The sequence below is a fragment of the Caloenas nicobarica genome, chromosome 24 (assembly GCF_036013445.1).
Source record: "Caloenas nicobarica isolate bCalNic1 chromosome 24, bCalNic1.hap1, whole genome shotgun sequence".
NCBI classification, from domain to species: Eukaryota; Metazoa; Chordata; class Aves; order Columbiformes; family Columbidae; genus Caloenas; species Caloenas nicobarica.
In genome coordinates, this window is record NC_088268.1 from 1,025,214 (window position 1) to 1,049,791 (window position 24,578).

The following is a 24,578-nucleotide window of genomic DNA, read 5'->3' on the forward strand; positions in this document are numbered from 1 at the left end:
CCCAGTGCAGGGAGATTCACAGGCAGACAGGAGTCTGCTCCCTGTGGCTGTGGTGCAGATCCAGCCAGGTGTCCATCTGTCAGCCCCACAGAGGGAGTAGGGCCAACAAGTCCTCCCTAGTCTGGCTTTGTGGGGCTCACAGCCCAGGGGAGCACAGGAGAACAAGGACACAAGAGGGAGAGGGGACACAGGAAGACAGGAAAGCCAGCATGGGCTGTGCTTTCTGAGAGCCCAGGCTGGTCCCACCCTTTTGCAAGGGGTGCTGAGCTTGTTCAGCCCCTCTGAAAGCAAAAACCAGACGCTCTGTCCCCAGTCTGGTACTGTTTTGTAGGTCCCTGTGGGCCTTCCCCAGGGCCATCACCAGCAGCTTTAGCAGGGGAAACACCTCCTCGTGCCGCAGAAGCCGCTGCCCAAGCCAGAGAGGCCAAAGCCCCCGGAGTTGATGGGCACTCCCTGAGAGCTGAGGATGCTGCCAATAGCAGCGGAGGTGGAGGATCCCACGGTGGTGTTCTGCGGGAAGGAGCTGAGGATGGGGCCGGGCAGGGTCACCACCACGGGAGATGGCTGGATGTAAACATGGGAGTCCTGGCACTGCAGGACACAGGGCTCATTGCAGCTGTTGGCCAGCGGGGTTGGGCTGCAGGGCTGGCAGGGCAGTCACTGGTTGTAGCAGGACACGTGTTGTGGCTGGTGCTGCACCTGGGAGAGAGTGTAGGGGGAAGCAGAACATGAGGGGTTGCAGAGGAGCAGTCTGTCTACTGTACCAGGAGGGAGCCTAGGCAGAAACTGGAGATGAGATTTAGAGGCTGTGTAAGAGGCCCACAGGCTTCTCCTTTCCCTCAGAAGAGCCCAGTAAAGAGCACTGAACCCCGGGGAGATCACTCAACTCAAGACCCTGCAGGTGACAAAGGGGCCAGGAAGGCACTGAGAAATCCCAGAGGAGGAGGGGAAAGCGGAGAACAGGTGTCTGACTCACCTATTTCTCAGGGAGATCGAGGCAAGAGGAGTGGATGAGGGAGTGAGGAGAAGAACCTGCTTTTATACTGCTCGTGCATTGCCCCAGGCCCAGAGTCGCTGCACGCAGGCAGCAATTTTCCAACAGACTCACCTCCAAAGCAAAACATCCTAATTAATAGCATAGGTTGTGTTTTGGTTTCTGTCAATGCTGCCATTTCATTTCTTCATTTCTGCCATGCCCTCTAGGCCATGGAGGCTCATTTCAAGTGCCAGTATGAGAAGCGCAAGGATTTTCCATGCTAGAACACATTCATGCAGGCTGAAAACCTGCCTCAATTGGAGCCCCATGAAGCAGATTTCTTCCTCAATATGAGGGCTGTGTTGGGGCTCAGGAGAATGTCTTCTTGCTCCCACTCTCCTCAGACCACCATGGACTTTGTCTGCACACTTTGGAGCCTGAGCAGCAAGAGACACGACGGCTTAGGCACATTTGCAAACACACTGACCATCCTGTGAGCCCCTTGAGCTGAGGGAGTGCCGGCAAGAAGGTCACACTGAGATCGAGGGCCATTAGGGTTTCCAGAAGCTGTGTACTCGAGTCCAGCCCAGTGCTCAGAGCTGGTTTTCCTGGGGCTGGGATGGAGCTGCCCTGGCCTCAGGGGAATTATCCCTGTGTGGGACACGGGCCTGCAGACAGCACACACTCCTGGCTTGGGCTCACACCAAAAGCCTGGCACATGGCCAATCCAAAATTAAGAGTGTGACTCGCCATGGGTCGGGAGAGTCTATCCCAGGAAGCTTGTCTGCTGAAGGCACTCCCTTGGTCTGCTGGGATGCGTCCTAGCTGCCTCCATGCCTGCCGGGCAGGGAAGTGCATCGCCTCTTGAAATCTTCTCAGAGCTGTTTTTATACCCAGGGCCCTTCTGACCCCGTCAGCTCCCTGAGTATCCTCAGGCACGTTGCACTGCAGGGTCCTGGCAGCCCTCACTCACTGGGGAGTTTGAGGAAGCTTCATGCCTCTCCAGTGGTACTGTGTTGTGCTCCAAGCTGAGGAGGCCTTTGAGGCATAGGAAAGGAGACATGCAGAAGCCCAGGAGAAGATATATAGCGTGAGACCCAGGGATGAGTCCCAGCTGGTGAGGCAATCCATTCTGCAATCCTTTCTTTCTCTCCACAGAGCATTCAGGAGAGAACCCTACAACAGCCTGGTCTCTTTGGCCATGAATATGTGGCTTGTGGTTCTGTTCACTTCCACCATGCAGACCTTGCTCAGGGATGATCAAACCCCAAGGGCACATCTACCCAGAGGAGGTTTGAGGGCTCTACGATCATAGCATATATCAGTCCCCACTCATTACTGATGCAAGAGGTTCTTCCTCTCAAAGTGAAGAACTTGCCATTTGCCCTTCTTGAATGCCATGAGACTCCTGAGGGCCCATTCCTCGAGCCGATCTAGATCTACCTGTATGCAGCCCTGCCCTGGAGCACATTAGCTGCCTTGTAGGGGTTTACTTTTCTCAGGCAGCCCTTGATTTGATGCCCAGCCACTGCTGGGAAGGTTCCCTCTCCCCCGTTCAACTCTTTAAGGGGGCACAGCGGCCTGGGAGTCCTTGTAGCTGAATATTGAGAGAGAAGGTATTGGCTCCCCCACAACCTGCTCTCTGTCCAGTCTTCAGGAAATCAGCTGCCCCAGTCTGCAGTGAGCCCATGTTTTCTTCCATCAGTCTGCTCTTTGACTGCACTTGTAGGGACTTATGTTGCTCTTGGTGCCTCCTGCCGGTTGCTCTTGATGCCCCTTGCAAGTCTCAAAGCCAGCTGAGCTTTGCTTTAATATTCTTTACTCATCTGTGTGGCTCTTTGCTGGACTCGCATATGGCAGTGCCTCTCTCGTACTAAAGAGCTGCAAGCTTGTCATGACAGCTGTGGTTTCAGTAGTGCATAGCAGAGGAGAGGATTCACCTTCTGCAATTTGATAGCAACCCTCTTCCTAATGCAGCCCAGGATGATGCTGCTCCCCTGTTGATGCAAGAGCGTGGGGCTGCCTCATAGTCTCCAGCAGGACCCACATCCTTCACTGCAAATCTGTTTTGCAGCCCATCAGCTCCAGCCTGTGGTGATGCATGAGGTTATCTCTCCCCCACTTCAGGACTTTGCATACAGAGGCTTTTGCATTTCCCTTTACTGAACCTCATGACATTTATGTGTCCCCATGTCTCCATCCTCTCAACATGCCTCTGAACAGCAGCACAGCTATCTGCTATATCAATGCCGCCCTCCCCCAGCTGTTGTGGCATCTGCGGACTTGCTGCGGGTGGGATCCTTCCAAACCTGCAGGTCATTATAAAAAAAGTTAAACAATACTGACCCTAGTCTGGACCTGTGCAGTGCATCAAGACTCCCTGGCCTCTACCGGGACTTTGTGCCACTCATCACCACCCTTGCAGACCAGCAGCCATGCCAGATTTCCATGCCCTGCACTGCACTCTTCCCCAGCCTGAATTTCATCAGTTGGTCTGTAAGGATTGTTACAGTAGACAGCATCAAAAGCCTTCGTTAGATGAGATTTGCAACATTTGCTGCAGTTCCCTCACCCACTGGAGCTAGGCACATCCTCAAAGAAGTCCATATGTTTCATCAGGCCTGTTTTTCCCTCCATAAATTTTTCCTGACCAGTCAAATTCACCGTCATGTCCTCTCATCTTGGGAAAGGGCTTCCAGCATGATTTGCTCCATCAGCTTTGCAGGCCTAGAGGTGAGGCTGACTGGCCTGTCATTCCCTAGCTCCTCCTTCCTGGGGATACCCATTGGCTTTCTTCTACTCTTCACATGCATTCCCTGGCCACTGAAACTTTCATACATTATTGAAAGTGGCCTTGTAGTGACACCATGTCAGTCCAATCTGTTTAAATTTTCCCACACTTGATCCTTCTCTATTGCAAGTCTGCCCTCTTCCAGATGTCCCAAGGAATGTCAGGAGCTCCAATTCTTGACAGCAAATCCTGCCAGTAAAGACCAAGTCAGGGAAACCTTGGAGCACCTCCACCTTTCCTGTAAGCCCTGTTGTCAGGGAAGCTGCCCTGTTAACACTGGGGTGGCCTTTACCCAAGCCTTGCTTTTCCTGCCAACCTACCTGGAAGAAGACCTTCTTCCTGACCTCCATGTGCTGTGCCTGATTCAACACCAGATGATCTGTGGCTTTGGTGCCCCCAACCCTGCATTCTCAGCCTGGCAAAAGTTCTCCTCAGAGCAAAAGTCATCAAGAGGAAGAGAGCTGAAACCACTGGCACAGCCTGACTGCCCAGGGATGCAATGGCAAGTGAACGCTGAAGCAAGCTGAGAGAGAGAGGAGAGAGAAGCACGTGGCACATCTTTAAAAAGAGGAGCCTGTGGGTGCTCTGTGGACATGTGCAGCGTTGGAGAGAGCTGGGCCTATTCCTACTAAGGAAGTTGGAAAAAAACACACCTCACTGCCCCGAGCACGTGGATGTCAGACCCAGCACAGCCTGGGGCTCGTCTTCTATCAAAAATGACACAATTCCAATGAGGATATCCTTCGACCTCTCATCTCTGCACATGAAAGGAGCCTGCATGGCAGAGCAGGTATGTCAGAAATTAGAAAATAAAATGGCAGCAGTGATGGATATCAAAATACAAACTTGCTAATACAATTTGCTTTGGAGGTGAGTCTGCTGGAAAATAACTGCCCACGTGCAGTGACTGTGGACCTGGGGCGGTGCAGGAACAGGATAAAAGCGAGTCTTTCTCCTCACTGTCTCATCCACTCCTCTCACCTCCATCTCTTTGGGAACAAGGTGAGTCTGAAGCTCTTTCTCCCCTTCCTGCTGTTCCTCCTGCACCTTTATCCTCTCCAGAATTTCTCAGCACAAACTTGCCCCTTTTTCTTGTGCTGGGTCATGGGGCTACTTGTCGTGGGAGAAGTAAGGAGTAAGAGATACACCATGGAGAGAAGTTGGGGCTTCACTGAGATGTCTCCTGAGATATGGACAAGGAAGGGATCTCCCTGGACTTGGTTGCTGTTTGTAGGTGCTCTTTTGGGCTGAGAGAAAGGGTTTCCATAATCTGGAGTGACAAGCTGCTCTTCAACCATCCCTCATAATCTGCTTCCTCCTGCCCTCTCCCCCTCCCAGGCGCAGCTCCAGTCACAAGACATGTCCTGCTACAACCAGTGACTGCCCTACCAGCCCTGCGGCCCAACCCCGCTGGCCAACAGCTGCAATGAGCCCTGTGTCCACCCCCTTGGGATCAAGGTGAGTATGAAGCCTTTTCTCCACCTCCTTCTCCTCCTCCTTTAAGATTTCTCAGTGCATGCCTGCCCCTTAGTCCCATGCAGGGTCTTGAAGCTGTTTGTCACATTAGATGGAATGGGTCAGAAGGTGTGACATGGCTGAGTCATGGTTGAGGTGTCTCCTGAGCTATGGGCAGGGTAAAGATCCCCCTGGGCTTCGTCACTCATGGCAGGGCTTGCCTTAAGGGAAGGAGAGGTGTTTGTGCCCCCTACTCTTGTCTGTGCTCCAGCTCTTGTCTCCAGCTCCTGCCTTGGCTCCCATAGAACTTTGTTTCCCCTGTCCTCTCTCCCAGGTGCACATCCAGCCACAACACGTGTCCTGCTACAACCAGTGCCTGCCCTACCAGCCCTGCGGCCCAACCCCGCTGGCCAACAGCTGCAATGAGCCCTGTGTCCAGCAGTGCCAGGACTCCCATGTTTACATCCAGCCTTCCCCTGTGGTGGTGACCCCGCCCAGCCCCATCCTCAGCTCCTTCCCGCAGAACACCGCCGTGGGATCCTCCACCTCCGCTGCTGTTGGCAGCATCCTCAGCTCCCAGGGAGTTCCCATCAACTCTGGGGGCTTTGGCCTCTCTGGATTGGGCAGCAGCTTCTGTGGCACGAGGAGGTGTTTCCCCTGCTAAATCTGCTGCTGATGGCCCTGGAGAAGGCCCCCAGGGACCCACAAGATGGCACCGGACTGGGGACGGAGCATTGGGTTGTTGGTTTCAGAGGAGCTGAGCAATCTCAGCACCCCTTGCAAAATGATGGGGCTAGCCTGGGCTCTCAGAAAGCACGGACCATGCAGCCTTTCCTCCCTTCCCGTGTCTCCTCTTCTTCTTGTGTCCTTGTTCTCTTGTGCTCCCCATGGCCTGTGAGCCCCACAAAGCTGGCCTAGGGAGGACCCGATGGCCCTGCTCCCTTCTATGGGACAGACAAATAAATATCTGGCTCAATCTCCACCACAGCCTTGGGTCACAGACTTGTTATCGTGTTCTGCCTTGTTAAAGTTCTGCTGCATTTCAGCTCATGTCTCTTGTGCCATTCTTTCAGCTGCAGATGATCTCCCGAGATGCCCAGGGAGAGATGAGATCCTTAGGCGTGATTCTGGGAGTGAGTTGTTTGGGATGTTATGCAGTGACTGTTAACATGGGCTTGCTTTGAGTGTGCTTAGCCATACTTGGAGTGACCCTCTGCTTTCTAAACTTCGCTGCCCATCTGGAGTTTGATACAATTCTACGACAGAGTTCAGTGTCCATTGCTTCTCTAGAATGATTTTATATCTCTTACCAAAGCATTGTCTACTCCACACTCAGCGAGCCTTGTGCCCTCAGCCTTTCCTCCGCAGAGAATTGCTTCAGCCTTTACACCATTCTGGCTTCCCAGCTTGTACCACTGGGTCAAGGTCTTTCTTGCGTGAGAGCAGTTCTGTAGATGCTATCTGATGAGTGCTAAGCAGAGTGGGAGATTAGGTTTTTCAAGGAACTTTGAATAACTTGATGTACTGATAGATAGTCCTGCCCACGGCAGGAAGATTGTGTCATGGAGGCACCACAAAAAAAAGTTTAGGCAGGAAATAAGCTCCAAACCAACATTAATCTAAGTAGAACTTTTTTCAAATACACAGCTATAAATGGGGTTTATTCAGCACTCTGACAACACCATGAAACACAGGTTTGGAAATAACTCAGGAATTAATTACTACACAGCAGACTCAAACTCCAGGATATCAGATCCCAAAAGTCTAGAGTGATGATTCAAAATGTGCATCTTCCCACTCTATGAGAAAGCGAGGACTCTCAAGAGTACCCAGATTGCTTACCAGTTTGGCAAGGTGTCCAAGTCCCCAAGGAATGTGCCTTAGGTGACCAGTCTAAGGAGCAGAGTCTTTGACTGCATACCCAAAGAAGTCTAAGAGTCCAAAGAAGACTAACTCAAAGGAGGCATCCAGTGTTTTATAGCCTGGTTGGGTCTGGCTGTGGTCATTATGAGCATGGTCCAAAAGCTTCTCTGCTTCCCTGGACCTGGGAACCTCCTTGCCTGAGGACCCTGTCTGTTGACTGAGGGTCCCAACTGTTCTGCTCCACCAGCTGGGGGGAGGTGAAAGTAGGGAGTCACCATGCCCAGGGTAGGGGTCGGAGGGGGTGTGACTGTCGGCACCTTGGCACTGACTAAGCTGTGTGGACAAGGGCAAGCATAGTGGGGCACAAAAGGCACTAAGGAGCCATCAACTGCTCTACTGAAAGGAAGACCTCATTGGGGGATGTGCAACTGCCACAGGTTGGACTAGAGGATATTCAAAGATCTGTCCCTATCCAAATCTTTCTGTGGTTCTGTGCTACTCTGGTTCTACAATAAAGGCAGGCAGCTGCACTGTGTCCCTTCCTTTAAGAATGTTATGATTACGATGGGTTCTCCTGTCCGCTCCTGGCAAGCCACTGCATATGTCTTGTCAATACCACATTCCCTCCTGACTACTTGCATCACAGTTGAGTTTACCAAGGAAAAAGAAAAGGCATACACAACGAAGCAGATGGCACCCACTAGACTCTGTTTGGTGATTCTCTAGATGGACAAATATAGAAATTACCACAGAATCCTAGAATGACTGAATGTCCTGAGTTGGTGGGGACCACAAGGATCATCGAGTCCAGCTCCTGTCCCTGCATCGGATAACCACAAAATTCACACCATGTGTCTGAAGAGTGCACGACTAAGCAGACTCAATGCAAGCCTGTGTTGACAGTCACTGCAAAATCATACCAAATATCCCCCTTTCAAAAGCCACCACTGAGAAACATGTGTCTCCCTGGGCATCTAGCAAAATCATCTGCAGGTGAAAGGATGACACGAAAGCAGAGTCTAGGATGCAGCAGAACTTTAATGAGTTAAAAAAAAAGAAATAAGGTGGATCCAAATGCAGGGAGCAGATTTAGCAGGGGAAACACCTCCTGGTGCCGCAGATGCCGCTGCCCAAACCAGAGAGGCCAAAGCCCCCGGAGTTGATGGGCACTCCCTGAGAGCTGAGGATGCTGCCAACAGCAGCGGAGGTGGAGGATCCCACGGCGGTGTTCTGTGGGAAGGAGCTGAGGATGGGGCCGGGCAGGGTCACCACCACGGGGGAGGGCTGGATGTAAACGTGGGAGTCCTGGCACTGCTGGACACAGGGCTCATTGCAGCTGTTGGCCAGTGGGGTCGGGCCACAGGGCCGGCAGGGCAGGCATGGGTTGTAGCAGGACATGTCTTGTGGCTGGAGCTGAACCTGGGAGAGAGGGCAGAGGAAAACAAAGCTCTACGGGGGGCTGAAGAACAGCCTGTCACTGTGCCATGAGAGAGACCCTAACCCTCCACCCAAAGGAGCTCTGCCAAGTGCTACGAAGCTGAGGAAGGTTCCTACCTAGCTCATAGCTCAGGAGGCATCTCAGTAAAGCCCCAGCCTCTCTCTATGGCACACTCTCTGCTCCCTTCCCTCTCCCAGGTCAAGCATCTCCAAGACCGAGCATAATACAAAGGGGCAGGTAAGTGCGGAGAAAACCCAGAGGAAGAAGAAGACAAGGAGCAGGAGGACAAGGAGGAAGACGAGGAGGAAGGCAAAGACAAGAAATAGCTCCAAACTCACCTTGATCCCAAGGAGAAGGAGACAACCGTAGTGGATGAGTGAGTGAGTGAGGAGAAGGACCCATTTTTATACTGCTCCTGCACAGCCCCAGGCCCACAGTCACTGCATGCAGGCAGTAATTTTCCAGTAGACTCACCTCCAAAGCAAAACACCCTAGAAAATTGCACAGGTTGCTTTTTGGTTTCCGTCATCACTTTCATTTCCTCATTTCTGACATGACCATTATGCCATGGACGCTATTTTGAACAGTCACAATGAGAGGCCCAAGGCTTTTTCTGAGCAAGATCATCTCAGTACAGGCAGAAGATGTGCTCTGGAGTGCTGGAGGGGTTTGTGCAGAGAGAGAATATGGATCTGGGGACATCTGGTGAGGTCGCTTTGAACTCCAAGGGAATGAAGGTGCATGTCTTCCCACCAATGCAGCCCTCTCCCTAATGTACAAAGGCTCCTGTGACTGAGGACATGCCACATCTCCCTTCCTCCTTGACTGCCTCCCTGCATCACTCCAGCAGTCACTGCTCATTGCCTCTACATGCAGATGGGCTGCAGTGCTGGTTTAAAATGCCTTTGACTAAGGAAAGCTTCTCTTGCTTGAGATATTTGCTGGTTTCTTTGGCCAAGTCATCCCCTCTTGTGGCGGTCTCTGGGAGTCCCCAGCCACTGCTGTCATAAGGAAGAACTTTGTCATCCAAAACCTCCCTGATTCCTCAACAAGCGCCATGGAGTCAGGTCCCTCCTCGCTGCATTTCGGAGTGTGACCAGGACTGCACCTTATTCCTCCCACTCTCCTCACACCATCGTGCAGTTTGGCCACAGGTTTTGGACCCTGACCTGCAGGACACACAATGGTCTTGCCTGGAGATTGGTAGTCAGGTAGAGGTCAGTGCTCAGAGCTCTGGCCACAGGGGAATTTTTCCCTCTGTGGGACATGGGTCTGCAGACAGCACGCACTCCTGGCTTGGCCTCACGCCAGAAACCTTACACACGGCCAATCCAATATTAGAGTGTGACTCGCCATGCCTTGACAGAGACTAACCCAGCGAGATTGCATACTGAAGGCACTCCCTTGGCCTCCTTGGATGCGTTCCAGGTGCCTCCATGCCTGCAGGGCAGGGAAGTGCATCACCTCTTTGAAGTTGTCTCAGAGCTGTTTTTACACCTGGGGCCATTCTGAGCACAACCCCTCTCTGAGCATCTCCTGGCACGTTGCACTGCAGGGTCCTGACAGCCTTCGCTCACTGGGGAGATGCGGGAAGATTCATGCCTCTCCAATGGTACTGCATTGTGCTCCAAGCTGAGGAGGCCTTTGAGGGATAGCAAAGAAGACATGGGGAAGTCCATGAGAAGGTATATAGCATGAGACCCAGGGATGAGTCCCAGCTGGTGGGTAGATGTGTTGTGCAACCCTTTCTTTTCCTCCACAGAGCATTCAGGAGAGCCCCCTAAAACAGCCTGGTGTCTTTGACCAGGGAGATGTGGCCTGTATTTCTGTTGACTTCCACCATTGAGTCTCTCCTCAGGGATGATCAAGCCCCAAAGGCACATCTACCCAGAGGAGGTTTGAGGGCTCCCAGATCCCCTCTCGGCCTTCTCTTCTCAAGGCTGAACACAGAGTCATAGAATCGTTTCAGTTGGAAGAGACACTCATGGTCATCGAGTCCAAACTTAGCCTAACTCTAGCACTAAACCCTGTCCCTAAGAACCTCGTCTATACGCATTTTAAACACATCCAGGGATGGTGACTTCAACACTTCCCTGGACAGCCTGTTCCACTGCTTCACCCTCTCCGTGTATAATTTTTTCCTAATATCCAGTCTAAACCTCTCCTGGCACAACTTGAGGAATTTCTTCTTGTCCTATCACTTGCTACTTGGTAGAACAGACCAACACCCTCCATGCTACAGCCTCCTTTCAGGTAGTTGTAGACAGCAATAAGGTCTCCCCTCAGCCTCCTTTTCTCAAGGTCTTTCTTAGGACGACGCGCCCAAAACTGAACACAATATTCAAGGTGGGGCCCTACCAGTGCTGAGTACACTGGCACGATCACTTTACTCCTGCTGGCCACACTATTCCTGATACAAGCCACGATGCTGATGGCCTTTTTCACCACTTGGGCACAAGCTGGCTCATACTCAGCCAGCTGTCAATCAACACCCCAGGTCCTTTTCCACCAGGCAGCTTTCCAGCCACTCTTCCCGGATTCTGGAGTATTCATGGGGCTATTGTGACCCAAGTGCAGGACCCAGCACTTGGCTTTGTTAAACCTCATACAGTTGGTCTCAGTCCAACGATTCAGCCAATCAAGATCCAGATGTCTCAATCTTTCCTCATAAGAAAAATGCTCTTTCTTTCACGCTCATCATTTTGTAGCCTGCCACTGGACTCTCTCAGGTAATGCCTTGTCCTTCTTAAACTGGGGAGTCCAGAACTGGACCCAGTAACTCCAGATGTGGCCTCACCAAGGCAGAGTAGAGGGGGAGGACAACCTCCCTTGACGTGCTGCTCAGACTCTTCCTCATGCATCCCAGGTACCATTTGCCTTCTTGGCCACAAGGGCACATAGCTGGTTCACGGTCAACCTGTTGCCAACCAGAACTCTCAGGTCCTTCTCGCAAAGCTGTTTTCCAGCAGGTCCACCCCTCACCTGTACTGGTGCCTGGGGTTATTCCTCCGCAGGTGCAGGACCCTACACTTGCCTTTGTTAATTTTCATCAGGTTCTTCTAGGCCCCATCCTCCCACCTGTCCAGGTCTCACTGAACGGCAGCACAGCCTTCTGGTGTATCAACCCTTCCTCCCAGTTTGGTATCATCAGCAAACTTGCAAGGGGTGCACTCAGTCTCTTCATCCAGGTCATTGACGAACAGGACTGGACCTAATACTGACTCCTGGGGAACGCTACTAACTACAGGCCCCCAACCAGACTCTGCACCATTGATCACAACCATATGAGCTCTCCCATCCAGCCAGTTCATGACCCATCTCACCGTGCATTCATCCATCCTGCACTTCCTGAGCTTGCCTATGAGGAGGTTGTGAGAGATGGTTCCAAAACCCCTGCTGAAAACAAGGTAGACAACATCCACTGCTCACCCGTCGACTACCCGGCCACTCATACCATCATAGAAGGCTATCAGGTTGCTCAAACATGGTTTCCCCTTGGTGAACCCATGCTGACTACTCCTGATAACCTTCTTGTCCTCCACATGCTTGGCAATGACATCCAGAATGAGCTGTTCCATCACCGTTCCAGGGATGGAGGAGAGGCTTACTGGACTGTAGTTTCCTGGACCGTTCTTCTTACCCCTTTTAAAGACTGGCGTGACGTTGGCTTTTTTCCAGTCCTCAGGCACCTCTGCTGTTCTCCATGACCTTTCCAAAATGACGGAGAGTGGTTTTGCAATCAGATCTGCCAACTCTCTCAGAACTCGCGGGTGCATCCCATCAGGGTCCATGGACTTGCGGATGTCCAGTTTGCTTAAAAGATCTCTAACCTGATTCTCCTCAACCAAGGAAAAGTCTTCCTTTCTCCAGACTTTGTCTGTTACCTCTTGGGTCTGGGATTCCTGTGGGCCGCTCTTGGCAGTAGAGACGGAAGCAAAGAAGACATTCAGTAACTGTACCTTCTCTGTATCCTCCGTCACCAGGGCAACCACCTCATTGAGCAGCACACCTATATTTTCCGTAGCCTTCCTTTTGCTGCTGATGTACTTGAAGAAGCCCTTCTTGTATTCCTTGACGTGTCTAGCCAGATTTAATTCCAAGTGGAGCTTAGGCTTCATCAGCACATCCCGGCATACTCTAACAGCAGACAGTATCAAAAGCCTTGATTAGATGAGATTCACAGTATTTGCGGCATTTCCCTCATCCACCGGAGCCAGGCACATCTTCAAAGAAGGCCGTGAGGCTGTCAAGCCTGTTTCCCCTCCATAAATCTTTCCTGAACGCTCACAATTACTGTCTTGTCCATTCTCCTTGGGAAAGGGCTTCCAGCATGATTTGCTCCATCGGCTTTGCAGGCCTAGAGGTGAGGCTGACTGGCCTGTCATTCCGTAGCTCCTCCTTCGTGCTCTTCCTGGGGATACCCATTGGCTTTCTTCCACTCCTCACATGCATTCCATGACCACTGGAACTTTCATACATTATTGAAAGTGGCCTTGTAGTGACGCCATGTCTGTCCAATCTGTTTAAATTTTCCCACACTTGATCCTTCTCTATTGCAAGTCTGCCCTCTTCCAGATGTTCCAAGGAATGTCCGGAGCCCCCAGCTCTTGGCAGCAAATCCTGCCAGTAAAGAGCAAGGCAGGGAGCCCTTGGAGCACCTACACATTTTCTGTAAGCCCTATTCTCGTGGAAGCTGCCCTGTTAACACTGGGGTGGCCTTTACCCAAGCCTTGCTTTTCTTGCCAACCTACCTGGAAGAAGACCTTCTTCCTGACTACCTCCATGTGCTGCGTCTGATTCAACACCAGATGATCTGTGGCTTTGCTGCCCCCAACCCTGCATTCTAAGTCTGGCAAACATTTTCCTCAGAGCAAAGGTCATCAAGTGGAAGAGAGCTGAATCCTCTGGAACAATCTGGCTGCTGGGAGGTGCAATGACATGTCAACACTGAAGTGACCTGCGAGACAGATGAGAGAGAAGCACCTGGCTCATCTTTAAAATGAGGAACCTGTGGGTGCTCTGAGGACATGTGCAGCATGGGGCAGAGCTGGGCCTATTCTTGCAAAGGGAGTTGAAAAAAACCATACTTTACTGCCCCGAGAATGGGGATGTCTGTCCCACCAGAACACGGAGCTCGTCTTCTGCCCGAAATGACATGATTCTAATGAGGATATCCTTTGGCCACTAATCCCAGCAGAAGAAAGAAGCCTGCATGGCAGAGCAGGCATGTCAGAAGTGAGGAAATGAAATGGCATCATTGACAGACATCAAAATACAGCCTTGCCATTACGTAGAATATTTTGCTTTGGGGGTGAGTCTCTTGGAAAATTACTGCCCAGGTGCAGTGACTGTCGGCCTGGAGCAGTGCAGAAGCAGTATAAAAGTGGGTCCTTCTCTTCACTTTCTCATCCAGCCCTCTTGCCTCCATCTGCTTTGGATCAAGGTGAGTATGATCTTCACCTCCTTCTTTTCCTTCTTTACGATTTCTCATTGTATTCCTGCACCTTAGTCCCCTGCAGGGTCTCGGAGCTGTTTGTCACATGAGAGGGAGTAGGACAGAAGGTGTGACATGGCTGGGTCGTGGTTGAGGTGTCTCCTGAGCTATGGGCTTGACAGAAACCCCCTGGACTTGGTCACTCATGGCAACGCTTGTCTCCTGGGGAGAAGTGTGTGTGCATCCCTACACAGTCTCCAGCTGTCATCTCCAGCTCATGCTTGGTCTCCCTTCTCATGAGGTGACAGGCTGCTCCTCACCCATCTCCCCTTATCTTCTTTCCCCTGCCTTCTCTCCCAGGTGCATCTCCAGCCACAAGACATGTCCTGCTACAACCAGTGCCTGCCCTGCCAACCCTGCGGCCCAACTCCACTGGCCAACAGCTGCAATGAGCCCTGTGTCCTGCAGTGCCAGGACTCCCACGTTTACATCCAGCCATCTCCCGTGGTGGTGACCCTGCCCGGCCCCATCCTCAGCTCCTTCCCGCAGAACACCGCCGTGGGATCCTCCACCTCCGCTGCTGTTGGCAGCATCCTCAGCTCTCAGGGAGTGCCCATCAGCTCCGGGGGCTTTGGTCTCTCTCGTTTGGGCAGCGGCATCTGCGGCACAAGGAGGTATTTCCCCTGCTAAATCTGCTGATGATGGCCCTAGAGAAGTCCCCCAGGGACCCACAAGATGGTACTGGACTGGGGATGGAGCACTGGGTTTTCTTTCAGAGGGGCTGAGCAACCACAACACCCCTTGCAAAAGGACGGAGCCAGCCTGGGCTCTCAGAAAGCAGGGCCCATGCCGCCTTTCTCATCTTCCAGTGTCCTCTCTCCCTCTTGTGTCCTTGTTCTCCTGTGCTCCCCTGGGCTGTGAGCCCCACAAAGCCAGTCTAGGGAGGACCTCTTGGCCCTGGTCCCCCTGTAAGGCAGACAGATGGACACCTGCCTGGATATTTGCCAGAGGCATGGGTTTCAGACTCTCATCTCCTCTGGTGCTCCTTGAACCAGGATCTCCACTCATAACAACCTCGTTTCCATCTTTGACTCATTAAAGTTCTACTGCATCCCAGCCAAAGCCTCTGTGTCATCTTTTTCCCTGCACTATCCCAAGATGCCCATGGAGAGAAATGTTCCTCACGGTGATTGTGGGAAAGGGTTGTTGTGGATGGTTGGGCAATGGTTGTTAACAGAAAGATTATTAAGTGAATGACTGTGGCCAGTCTTTTCAAAGTAGTCGTTCTTCAAAGGACGGTCGAGCAACAATCATCTGCTGAAAGGTGGTGGGTGATTGCATTTTCATCACTTGATATTTTTGGTTTTTCCCATTTTTTTCTTTTCCTCTTAGAGCTTCCTGGTCTTGACCCAAGGGTAATTTGCTCTCTTGCTGTTCCAAATCTCCTCCCATACCATTGGGAAAGTGGATTGAGAGATCGATGGGTGGGTGCTTAGTGCTGCTCAGGTTCCACACACCACACAGACTAACAGGCAGTTCATGTCGTCCTCATCTTGCCCCTTCCCATTCTGTGCCCAGAGCTTCCTGGGAATGTTTCTGGAGGGAGGGAGCAGGGAGAGGCATTGGCAGGAAGAGAGGCAGCAGGTGCAGGCAGAGTGTCTCCAAGGGCTGTCCAGAATGTCTCTAAAGCAGCGTGGTGAGCAGCAGCAAACACTGCGGAGAGGCTTGCAGATGAGGAAGGGGAGCTGCTGAACTGCTGTAGGACACAGCTGGGCAAGGTGACGCATGTCCAGATAGAGCCAGCCCTGTTTCCCCATGAATCACTCATCCCCTGAGAAGCAGCAGCCCAACAGCAGGGCCAGGGAAAGGTGCTTTTGCAGTAATGCCAGCAAAACAGGTACAACTCCAGCACTGCTCCTGGGCACCAAGGACATTCATCAGCATCCTGGCCAAGGTGAGCAGAACCTCAGATAGGAGATATAGGGTAGTGACTATCTCACTCTGCCCAGCACTCACCTGAAAGCACCTACAACACTGCTGTAATGTAAGAAAGATGTGATGAAAGAAACACCTTGGCCAAGTTAGTTCAGCAGAAGATGTTCCAGGATGGTGAGGAGCTGAAGCACTTGTGTGGGAAGCTGTGGCTGAGGCCATGGGGCTTGCGAGCATGAAGACAATATTTGGTGGGAGAACGAAGAGCAGCTTTGGAGGAGCTATGCTGAGGTCCCGCAGAAGACAGATCCAGGCTCAACACTATGGCAGTGTGTGGTTGGAGGACTAGAGACATTGGGCTTACATTCAAACATGAAAGGTTTGTACCTGGTAAGAGGAAAATGGTTTTCAGCACAAGGCTGGTCAAGCAGTAAAAGAGGTTTACTGGGGACATTGTCCAGTCAATCTCCTTGAACACTCATGGCTCCCATCGTGGAAGAAGGGCTTGGGCCCAATGACCTCTGTAGGTCCTTTCCACCTTGATTATGCTTTGATCCTATGGTCCAGGACAGCCTTTTTGTGCCTTGGCTTACTGGGTACAGGGACACCAGTGAGGATGAACTCAGCTTCGTGGCCGAGGAGACAGGCACAAGATCTATGGACACCATGTCTTGGGACAAGTTTTCCTGAAGATGCTGTGGCAGGATTTTCCCTTACTTTTCTCAAGCTTTTATTTTCCACCTGGTCTTTTCCTCACCTCACAACTCTGTATCTCAAGGTTGTTGTTAGTACAGGTTCTCCTGTCAACAACCCCATCCCGGAACCAGCCCTGAACAGCATGTGTCTCCTTGGGCATCTTGGAGAGCATCTGCAGGGGAAAGGATGAGACAGAAGTATGTGCTGTGACGCAAAAGAACTTTATTGAGTCAAAAAGAAAACAAGGTGGCTCTGAGTGGAGGCCCCAGTACAGGGAGGACCAGGGGCAGACAGGAGTGTGCTCACTGTGGTTGTGGTGCAGAGCCAGCCAGGTGTCCATCTGCCTGCCTCAGACAGGGAGCAGGGCCGGCAGGTCCTCCCTAGGCCGGCTTTGTGGGGCTCACAGCCCATGGGAGCACAAGAGAACAAGGACACAAGAGGGAGAGTAAACACTGGAAGAGGGGAAAGGTACCATCTTGTGGGTCCCTGGGGGCCTTCCCCAGGGCCATCATCAGCAGATTTAGCAGGGGAAACACCTCCTCGTGCCGCAGATGCCGCTGCCCAAACCAGAGAGGCCAAAGCCCCCGGAGTTGATGGGCACTCCCTGAGAGCTGAGGATGCTGCCAACGGCAGCGGAGGTGGAGGATCCCACGGCGGTGTTCTGCGGGAAGGAGCTGAGGATGGGGCCGGGCAGGGTCACCACCACGGGAGATGGCTGGATGTAAACGTGGGAGTCCTGGCACTGCTGGATACAGGGCTCATTGCAGCTGTTGGCCAGCGGGGTTGGGCCGCAGGGTTGGCAGGGCAGGCACTGGTTGTAGCAGGACATGTCTTGTGGCTGGAGCTGCACCTGGGAGAGAGGGCAAGGGGAAGCACAGCATGAGGGATTGCAGAGAAGCAGTCTGACACCTTACCCAAAAAGAGCCAGGCCTAGCCAAGTAAAGATGGAGATTAGATCTGGAGGCTGTGTAGAGAGGTCCATGTGTTTCTTCTTCCCTTCAGGTTAAAAGTTCCCCATCAAAAGTAACTAAGCTAAGGGATACCTGTGCCTACTCCCTTGCTTGCTTCAGCAAAGCCCCAGTAATGGGTTGAGAAAACTAAAGGGAAGAGAGGAAAGGAGAGGAGAGGAGAGGAGACTTCAGACTCACCTTGTTTCCGAGGAGAAGGAGGTGATAGGAGTGAATGAGAGAGTGAGGAGAAGGACCTGCTTTTATACTGCTCCTGCACTGCCCCAGGCCCAAGGTCACTGCATGTGGGCAGTAATTTTCCAACAGACTCACCTCCAGAGTAAAACATCTTACCTTATGGCACAGGTTGAGTTTTGTTTCATCAATGCTGCCATTTCATTTCCTCATTTCTGACCTGACCATTAGGCCTCAGAGGCACCTTTGAAGTATTGAGATGAAAGGTCCAAGGATTTCCCAGGTAGGAACACATCAGTAAAGGCACAATATGTGCCCCTGAGTGCTGGAGACATCTGTGCAGGCAGGGGACTTGGGTCTGGGGAAATCTGATGAGGTTGTTTCCCACTCCCTTTGCATGAAGGTGCACGTGTCCTCCCACCAATGCATTCCTCTCCTGCCTGTGTTAGTTTGTTTGGGAAAGTTGTTCCCTCTCATGCAGTCTCTGGGGGTTCTCAACCAATGTCACCAGCAGGTTGAAGGAAGGAGAACACTGCCCTCATAATCCCTGTGATTTCTCAACCAGCCCTGTGGAGCTGGGTACCTCCTCACTACATCAGCGGTGTGTTGGTGCTCAGGACAGCACCGTGTTCCTTACACTCCCCTCATACCACCACGCACTTTGACCACACACTTTGGACACTAACCAGCAGGAGACTCCATGACTGGGCTGTGAGTCCCTTGAGCTGTGGCAGTGCCAGGAAGAAGGTCATGCTGAGAGCGATGGCTGTTGGCACTGCCTGCAGCTGAGTAGTCAGGTGGAATCCGGTGCTCAGAGACCATTTTCCCAGGGCAGGGATGGAGTTGCCCTGGCCACAGGGGAATTCAGCCCTGCCTGGAACACAAACCTGCAGACAGCACACATTCATGGCTTGGCCTCTCCACAAAAGCCTGACACACAGCTGTTCCAAAAATAAGAGTGTGACTGGCCAAGAGTAGGGAGAGTCTATCCCAGGATTTTCCCAGGGCAGGGATAGAGCTGCCCTGGATGCAGGAGAATGCAACCCTGAGTAGGACACGGGCCTGCACACAGCATGCACTCCCGGCTTGGCCTCACACCAAAATCCTGACACATGGCCAATCCAAAATTAGAGTGTGACTTGCCATGGGTAAGGAGAGGCAGGAAGCCAGGAAGCTTGCCTGCTGAAGGCACTCCCTTGGCCTCCTGGGATGCATCCCAGCTGCCTCCATGTCTGCAGGGCAGGGAAGTGCATTGCCTCTTTGATGTGGTCTGAGAGCTGGTTTTGTACCCTGGGCCCTTCTGTGCACATCCCCTCCCTGGGCATCCTCAGGGACACAGCACTGCAGGATCCTGACAGTTCTTATATGCTGGGGAAATTAAGGGAGTTTCCTTGTGTTCTTGATGGTGCTGGGTTTTTCTCCAGCCTGAGGAGCCTTTTGGGCTGTGGGAAAGGATGTTTTCTTAAGCCCTAATGCCCAGGAGAAGACGTACTGCATGGGACCCAGGGATGAGTCCCAGCCAGAAGGGAGTTGTTTTCTGCAAACCTTTCTTTCCCTCTGCTGAGAATTCAGGAGACCTCCTCATCACAACCCACCCTTTTTGGCCACAAAGACGAGGGCTGTCTGCCCATTCCCTTCTACACTTAATGTTTCTGCTTGCTTTCCTGAGCATTGCCGGAATCTTTCTTGCTCTTGGACCGTGAAGTACCAAAGGTGTTGCTGGTTTTTCTGAGCTATTTTGCTCTTCACAGCTGCCCCCATGGCATACTACCTACTGTCTGCTTCACTAGGTAGTGAACCTGAAATCCAGGGACTTGACTCTGCTACTCACTTTCCTCCCTGCCAGCAGATCTTGAACACTCACTTTCTCCAGTGTGATAGCTATGGCTGTCCTTGATTCCAATGTTCCCAACCACTTCTTCCCTCTTAGAGGCAGCTGTGCATCACCCATCCTTTCACCATGACAGAATCACAAGATCCTTGAGGTTGCAAGGGACTTCAGGAGATCTTCTAGTCAGAACAGCCCTGCTGAAAGCACAGTCAGCCTTTAGAGGATGCTCAGGGCCAAGTCTTGTCAAGCTCTGAATACCTACAAGGATGCAGAAGACACAACATCTCTGTGACAACCCCAGGCGGTGCTTTACCACACTAACAAAGTATTTTCTGGTGTTTCTGTGGAATTTCCCGTATTGCAATAGGTGCCTGTCACCTTTTGTTCCTTCAGTGGATAGGATTAGGAGTGTCTGGCTCTATATTCTGGACTCCTTCCCATCATCTTTTTTACCCGTTTCTAGGAAGCCTGTCCTGGGGACTTCTCTCTTCCAGGGTGAACCACACTACCTCGTGCAGTGCCTCCTGCCTCAGGGTCTCCAGTCGTTCCATGGGTTCCATGGGCCTTTGCTGGTTTTGTGCCAGTATGGCAATTTTTCATACTGGCAAGCTGCTTGTACTCAAAGATGGAGTGTGGTGGATGCATTCCACCATCCCACCCTCCTGCCAAACCAGCAACAGTTTCATATAGACTCCAAAGGAGGGAAAGGCCTGAGCTGCAGCCAGGCCAAGAACTCCTGTTAGGAAACCTACAAGGAAGCAGAACATCACACTGAACACCGATAAGTTGTGAGTGCAAGAAATCTTGTCCATACTTTTCCCACTGTGTGTGATTTTACTGGGAGCCAACAACTTTATTCTATAAATATGACAGCCTGGCTAAGCTACTGTGAGCTCTCTGCTCTCTGCTCAGCAAGTGTGGCTGAATGGTGATGATCTTTTACTACTCACAGATCACTGGATGAGCCCAATTTAAGTTTCATAGCAATCACTTAGCTTAAGTAAACGCATACTAAATAGCATGAACCACCTAGAATTGTAAGGTTGTGTGATTTTAAATATACTGTCTGCTTCATGTTAATTAGTAAGCTGTGTGCTATAAAGTTTTGATCTTATTTACCAAAGGTAGCTACACACTACACTGAACATCTGCGAGATAAGGTCTAGTTCACACTTCGCTTGGAAGAACGGAATTGACTAGGGAGAAAATGATGCCTTCAAGGCAAACACAAAGACATTACAGACATCTGCAAGATAGGGCTTGTTCTGCACTTTGCTGAAAAGAAAAGGATTTGTTCAGACAAAACAGTGCCTTCAAGGCTATGAACTATAAACAATACCTACAGAAAAGAAAGGTTCCTAACTGCATGAAGAAAATTAATTCACTTTCGGTCAAACCAGCTCACCCTGGTGCACTCATGTCAGTCCAGTCTTTTTAAATGTTCTCACACTTGATCCTCCGCTACCGTGGGGAAGTTGTTCATGCTCTAGACTTTCCAAGGACCTGCAGGAGCCTGATCTTTAGACAGCAAATCCTGCCACTCAAGACCAATGCCAAGAACCCAGGGAATACCTCTGCCTTTCCTATAACACCTGTCCCTGCTGAAGCTGCTTCATTCAGCCTTTGCACAAGTCTCTCTTTTGCTGCTGACCTACCTGGAAGAAGAACTTTTTCTTGCCCTTCAACTGATTTGCCTGGTTCAATAGCAGGTGGGCTTTGCCTTTCCTAACCACACCCTGCATACTCAGAGAGCCTGGCAAATGCTGTCCCCAGAGCAAAGGGCATCAAGAGCAAGACAACAGAAACCTCTTCCTGCAATGGGAGTTGCAAACAATTGAACTTCACTGCCCCAAGCCAACATACCCTGTCTGCATGGGACACCTCAGCCCTCAAGGGCACATCTTCACCACGTACAGACACGATCTTGCCAGGGATATCACTGGGTGTTTCATCCTGGCACATGAAAGGAGCTTGTATGGCAGACCAGCTATGTCAGAAATGAGGAAATAAAATGGGAGAGTGGCAGGAAACCCAAATGCAACCAGTGCAATTGGGTAGGATATTTTGCTTTGGGGTTGAGTCTACTGGAAAATTACTGCCCACGTGCAGTGAATGTGGGCCTGGGGCAGTGCAGGAGCAGGATAAAAGTGGGTCCTTCTCCTCACTGTCTCATCCACTCCTCTCACCTCCATCTCTTTGGGAACAAGGTGAGTCTGAAGCTCTTTCTCCTCTTCCTGCTGTTCCTCCTGCACCTTTATCCTCTCCAGAATTTCTCAGCACAAACTTGCCCCTTTTTCTTGTGCTGGGTCATGGGGCTCCTTGTCATGGGAGAAGTAAGGATAAGAGATATACCATGGAGAGAAGTCGGGGCTTCACTGAGATGTCTCCTGAGATACGGACAAGGAAGGGATCTCCCTGGACTTGGTTGCTGTTTGTAGGTGCTCTTTTGGGCTGAGAGAAAGGGTTTCCATAATCTGGAGTGACAAGCTGCTCTTCAACCATCCCTCATAATCTGCTTCCTCCTGCCCTCTCCCCCTCCCAGGTGCAGTTCCAGTCACAAGACATGTCTTGCTACAACCAGTGCCTGCCCTGCCAGCCCTGCGGCCCAACCCCACTGGCCAACAGCTGCAATGAGCCCTGTGTCCAGCAGTGCCAGGACTCCCACGTTTACATCCAGCCCTCCCCCGTGGTGGTGACCCTGCCCGGCCCCATCCTCAGCTCCTTCCCGCAGAACACCGCCGTGGGATCCTCCACCTCCGCTGCTGTTGGCAGCATCCTCAGCTCTCAGGGAGTGCCCATCAACTCCGGGGGCTTTGGCCTCTCTGGCTTGGGCAGCGGCGTCTGCGGCACAAGGAGGTGTTTCCCCTGCTAAATCTGCTGGTGATGGCCCTGGGGAAGACCCAGATGGAACCGGACTGGCGATGGAGCATCAGGTTGTCGGTTTCAGAGGGCCTGACCAACCACAGCACCCCTCGCAAAAGGACAGGACCAGCCGGGGCTCTCAGAAAGCATGGCCCATGCCATCTTTCCCCTCTCCCTCTTGTGTCCTTGTTCTCTTGTTCTCCCCTGGGTTGTGAGCCCCACAAAGCCAGGCTGGTGGGGATCTGCTGGCCCTGCTCCCTCTGTGGAGCAGGCAGATAAATATCTGGCAGGGCCTCTACCACAGACATGGGTCACAGACTTCTGTCTGCCCCTGGTACTTCTTACACTGGGGTCTCCACTTTGATCAAACTAATTTTCCTCTTTTGCCTCATTAAAGCTCTGCTGCATCCCATCTCATGTCTCTGTGTCTTTCTTTCACCTGCAGATGTTCTCACAAGATGCCCAGGGTCAGACCTGGTCCTCAGATGTGGTTCTGGGAAGGGATTGTTGAGGATGTTTTTGCAGTGACTGTTAACATGGGCTTGCTTTGAGTGTGCTTAGTCATACTTCGAGTGAACCTCTGCATTCTAAACTTCGCTGCCCATCTGGAGTTTGATACAATTCTACGACAGATGTCAGTGTCCATTGCTTCTCTGCAATGATTTTATACCTCCTGCGAAAGCATATTCCACACTCAGTGAGCCTTGTGCCTTCAGACTCTCCTCCTCAGAGATTTGCTCCAGGCCTTACACCTTGCTGGCTCCCCAACTTGTACCACTTGGTCAAGGTCTTTCTTGCATGAGAGCAGTTCTATCTATCGGATGAGTACTAAGCAGAGTGGGAGATTAGGTATTTTGAAAGAACTTTGAGTAACTTGATGTACTGATAGAGAGCCCTGCCCATGGCAGGAAGATTGTGTCATGGAGGAAACCCAAAAATCACTTTAGGCGGGAAATAAGCTCCAAACCAACATAAATCTATGTAGAACTGTTTGCAAACAAACAGCTACAAATGGGGTTTATTCAGCACTCTGACAACACCATGAAACACAGGTTTGGAAATAACTCAGGAATTAATTACTACACAGCGGACTCAAACTCCAGGATATCAGATCCCAAAAGTCTAGAGTGATGATTCAAAATGTGCATCTTCCCACTCTATTAGAAAGCGAGGACCCAGATTGCTTACCAGTTTGGCAAGGTGTCCAAGTCCCCAAGGAATGTGCCTTAGGTGACCAGTCTAAGGAGCAGTCTTTGACACATACCCAAAGAAGTCTAAGAGTCCAAAGAAGACTAACTCAAAGGAGGCATCCAGTGTTTTATAGCCTGGTTGGGTCTGGCTGTGGTCATTATGAGCATGGTCCAGAAGCTTCTCTGCTTCCCTGGACCCGGGAACCTCCTTGCCTGAGGACCCTGTCTGTTGACTGAGGGTCCCAACTGTTCTGCTCCACCAGCTGGGGGGAGGTGAAAGTAGGGAGTCACCATGCCCAGGGTAGGGGTCGGAGGGGGTGTGACTGTCGGTACCTTGGCACCGACTAAGCTGTGTGGACAAGGGCAAGCACAGTGGAGCACAAAAGGCACTAAGGAGCCATCAACTGCTCTACTGAAAGGAAGACTTCATTGGGGGATGTGCAACTGCCACAGGTTGGACTAGAGGATATTCAAAGATCTGTCCCTATCCAAATCTTTCTGTGGTTCTGTGCTACTCTGGTTCTACAATAAAGGCAGGCAGCTGCACTGTGTCCCTTCCTTTAAGAATGTTATGATTACGATGGGTTCTCCTGTCCGCTCCTGGCAAGCCACTGCATATGTCTTGTCAATACCACATTCCCTCCTGACTACTTGCATCACAGTTGAGTTTACCAAGGAAAAAGAAAAGGCATACACAACGAAGCAGATGGCACCCACTAGACTCTGTTTGGTGATTCTCTAGATGGACAAATATAGAAATTACCACAGAATCCTAGAATGACTGAATGTCCTGAGTTGGTGGGGACCACAAGGATCATCGAGTCCAGCTCCTGTTCCTGCATCGGATAACCACAAAATTCACACCATGTGTCTGAAGAGTGCACGACTAAGCAGACTCAATGCAAGCCTGTGTTGACAGTCACTGCAAAATCACTCCCAACAACCCCCATTCAAAAGCCACCACTGAG

At 51.5% G+C, this 24,578-nt stretch overlaps 5 protein-coding genes across 5 annotated transcripts; 3 read left to right on the forward strand and 2 right to left on the reverse strand.

Moving 5' to 3' along the window:
• Positions 1–4,497: 4,497 nt before the first annotated feature.
• LOC135998294 (feather keratin 1-like) lies at positions 4,498–5,886 on the forward strand. The gene is made up of 3 exons (XM_065651450.1): positions 4,498–4,557; positions 4,638–4,769; positions 5,557–5,886. The coding sequence occupies exons 1-3, from the start codon at positions 4,498–4,500 to the stop codon at positions 5,884–5,886; spliced, it is 522 nt and encodes a 173-aa protein (XP_065507522.1).
• A 2,288-nt stretch (positions 5,887–8,174) lies between these two features.
• LOC135997964 (feather keratin 1-like) lies at positions 8,175–8,483 on the reverse strand. Its single transcript, XM_065650945.1, has one exon. The coding sequence runs from the start codon at positions 8,481–8,483 to the stop codon at positions 8,175–8,177; it is 309 nt and encodes a 102-aa protein (XP_065507017.1).
• Positions 8,484–14,338: 5,855 nt separating this feature from the next.
• Positions 14,339–14,647, forward strand: LOC135998115 (feather keratin 1-like). Its single transcript, XM_065651224.1, has one exon. It carries the CDS (start codon positions 14,339–14,341, stop codon positions 14,645–14,647), a length of 309 nt encoding a protein of 102 aa, XP_065507296.1.
• A 2,458-nt stretch (positions 14,648–17,105) lies between these two features.
• On the reverse strand, positions 17,106–17,414 carry LOC135998012 (feather keratin 1-like). Its single transcript, XM_065651035.1, has one exon. It carries the CDS (start codon positions 17,412–17,414, stop codon positions 17,106–17,108), a length of 309 nt encoding a protein of 102 aa, XP_065507107.1.
• Positions 17,415–21,692: 4,278 nt separating this feature from the next.
• LOC135998040 (feather keratin 1-like) lies at positions 21,693–22,430 on the forward strand. The gene is made up of 2 exons (XM_065651089.1): positions 21,693–21,765; positions 22,120–22,430. The coding sequence occupies exon 2, from the start codon at positions 22,122–22,124 to the stop codon at positions 22,428–22,430; it is 309 nt and encodes a 102-aa protein (XP_065507161.1). The 5' UTR covers positions 21,693–21,765; positions 22,120–22,121.
• Positions 22,431–24,578: the final 2,148 nt, after the last annotated feature.